At 36.1% G+C, this 2,246-nt stretch overlaps 1 protein-coding gene across 1 annotated transcript; it reads right to left on the bottom strand.

The window, feature by feature from the left end:
• Positions 1 to 573: 573 nt before the first annotated feature.
• Positions 574 to 2,246, bottom strand: LOC11443222 (glutelin type-D 1). Its single transcript, XM_003607101.3, has 3 exons — positions 1,972 to 2,246; positions 1,004 to 1,724; positions 574 to 889 (listed from the first exon to the last, which is right to left on the bottom strand). The coding sequence occupies exons 1-3, from the start codon at positions 2,165 to 2,167 to the stop codon at positions 736 to 738; spliced, it is 1,071 nt and encodes a 356-aa protein (XP_003607149.1). The 5' UTR covers positions 2,168 to 2,246; the 3' UTR covers positions 574 to 735.

Below are 2,246 nucleotides of genomic sequence, written 5' to 3' on the forward strand. Positions count from 1 at the left end.
TATTGGACAAGTCATCTCTCACCAGCATATAATTTGTTGTGGCCTTGTAACAAACAAAAATGCATGTAAAGATGCTGCTTGACTTCGAAATGAAGAATAAACTGTCATGAGTAAACAGGGCTTCACTCATTCAAGAGAATATGCAATTTCCAAGTTGTTTTTCGTGTTCTTCTCAAGTACTTGTCCTGCAAGTTATTTTGACTAAGAAAGCTACCATATAGCTACTGATAATAGAATTGAAGATAAGTAAAGACCACAATTTGTGACAATGTTTCCCAACATTTTTAGTCAAAAAAGAGTTTCTGAACATTTAGGCTAATCATCTAAAAAGATGTCGTCAAAAACGTTGCTATGAATGCATAACAATTAGCCTAGATGCAGAGAAATTAAACTACTCTGCTAATTCAAAGAATGTGAATCCAAAAAGAGCTTTGAATTCAAGTCCATGTGAAATCATTCGTCTCAACTTGTATTTGAAAGATTTTTTTAGCTGTCTATTGTCTTCATTTTTTATTAAGCAAGAAATATAACTATATCTAAGGCATCAATATAAATATTAAAGACAGATCAAAATAGAGGTCATCCCCAAAAACCAATTGAGGCAATCAACTTCCTTATAAATATTAATAAATCCAAAATAAAAGTGCAGAAACTTTTTATAAAGTAGAAAAGTAAGAAAAAAAAAATAATATTGTCTAGCTATAACGGCTTATTAAAGCTTATTTCCATTCTACTTTAATTTGGAGGAGGGAAGAAAATGGCATCAGCAGTCCTCTTTGAACGGAAGAGCTTCTCAACTTCTGGATCTACATTGAAAGCAGCCTGCAGAACCGTAGGCGATAGCGCCTTCCACACCGAAGAACTTCCAGCCATGTGTGTAAATACAGGACTGCAAAAACAACAATCATAACCACAGTAAGTATAAATAATAACAAACAAGAAAAGGATAACATTATATGCAATTTGATTGACAAGAAATAACCTTTAGGTAAGAAAAACTCACTTAGGGGTGGTGATGATAGAAAACCACTCCATTCCATCATTGTCAGCAATCTTCGAGACGACGAAGAACCTTGGAACAATGAACAAATCTCCGGACTTCAAAGTTGTCTCCAAAACTCTCTTACCATCAACACCAACAACCTGAACACGGCCGCTCCCTCTAACAATGTAAGTAACCTGTAAAGCAGAATCACAAGAGAAACCAGGAGAGCACATGGATCTTCCATCAATCCTCACAAGGTCAGCTCCTAAACCAACCTCACCAACCAAAGGAAGGTTCTTGGTGTTCAAGACAACAACCCTTCCACCATTCTTAATATCAACATCCAATGGTGCCTCCAAACAGTTCAAAGCCATGCCTTTCTTGTGTTCCTCTTTAGGCTGAGGAAGGCTTATTTTTCCGTCAAGCTTCACAATCCCTTTAGCAGATTGCTTTCCAACAAGAGTCTTCACATTGTTCTCGTCCAAGTCCCAAGCTCTTCCCACAAACTCAGTTGAAAATCCAGTAAAGATTCCATTAGGACCAGTCAGGAAAAAATCAGTAAACTCACCAGCTTTGTGTGCTTTTGAAGTATCGCCAAGGAACAGAACAACTAACTCAGTGTCCTCTTTGTTGTACCACCATGTCACAACACCAAAAGGGAGTGCTAATGCATCACCCTCCTTAATTGCGACAACCTTCTCTTTTGATTCAGGTAGCACAATTCCAGCAACTCCACTTCCTGTATCAACAAATCTTTGCCATTAAGAATCTCAACAATTCTACTATACTATCAATATTGGTAATCACAATAGCAATATGAATTATGAAATACAAAATAAAATACTCAAAACACAAATTTAAATTGCTATCATAACCCCGATTAAGTGATCAACACAAAAACAATTAAAAACAATCATTCTAAATCAAAATTGATCAAAATAAAATAGAAATAAAAAAGATGAATTAGATGATGAAAGTTTATTTACCTTGAAGAACATAAGCAACCTTGGAAGAATCAGAATACCTTGGAACAGCAAAACCATTCTTGTGAAGAGCTAACTTGGCAGCACCAATGTTACCTTCACGCAACATAGGAAGTTCAGAAGGAGACCATGCATAGTACGATCCACCATCACCACCGTACACTTTCTTAGCCAATTGAGGAGAAAGATCGATATCCATAGCAACAACACAAAAATTGAACGATCACACGAAAAAGCAAAGCAAAGGAAATTTGATGAAGAGAATAAATTTTGATGTG

The sequence above is a fragment of the Medicago truncatula genome, chromosome 4 (genome assembly GCF_003473485.1).
Source record: "Medicago truncatula cultivar Jemalong A17 chromosome 4, MtrunA17r5.0-ANR, whole genome shotgun sequence".
NCBI classification, from domain to species: domain Eukaryota; kingdom Viridiplantae; phylum Streptophyta; class Magnoliopsida; order Fabales; family Fabaceae; genus Medicago; species Medicago truncatula.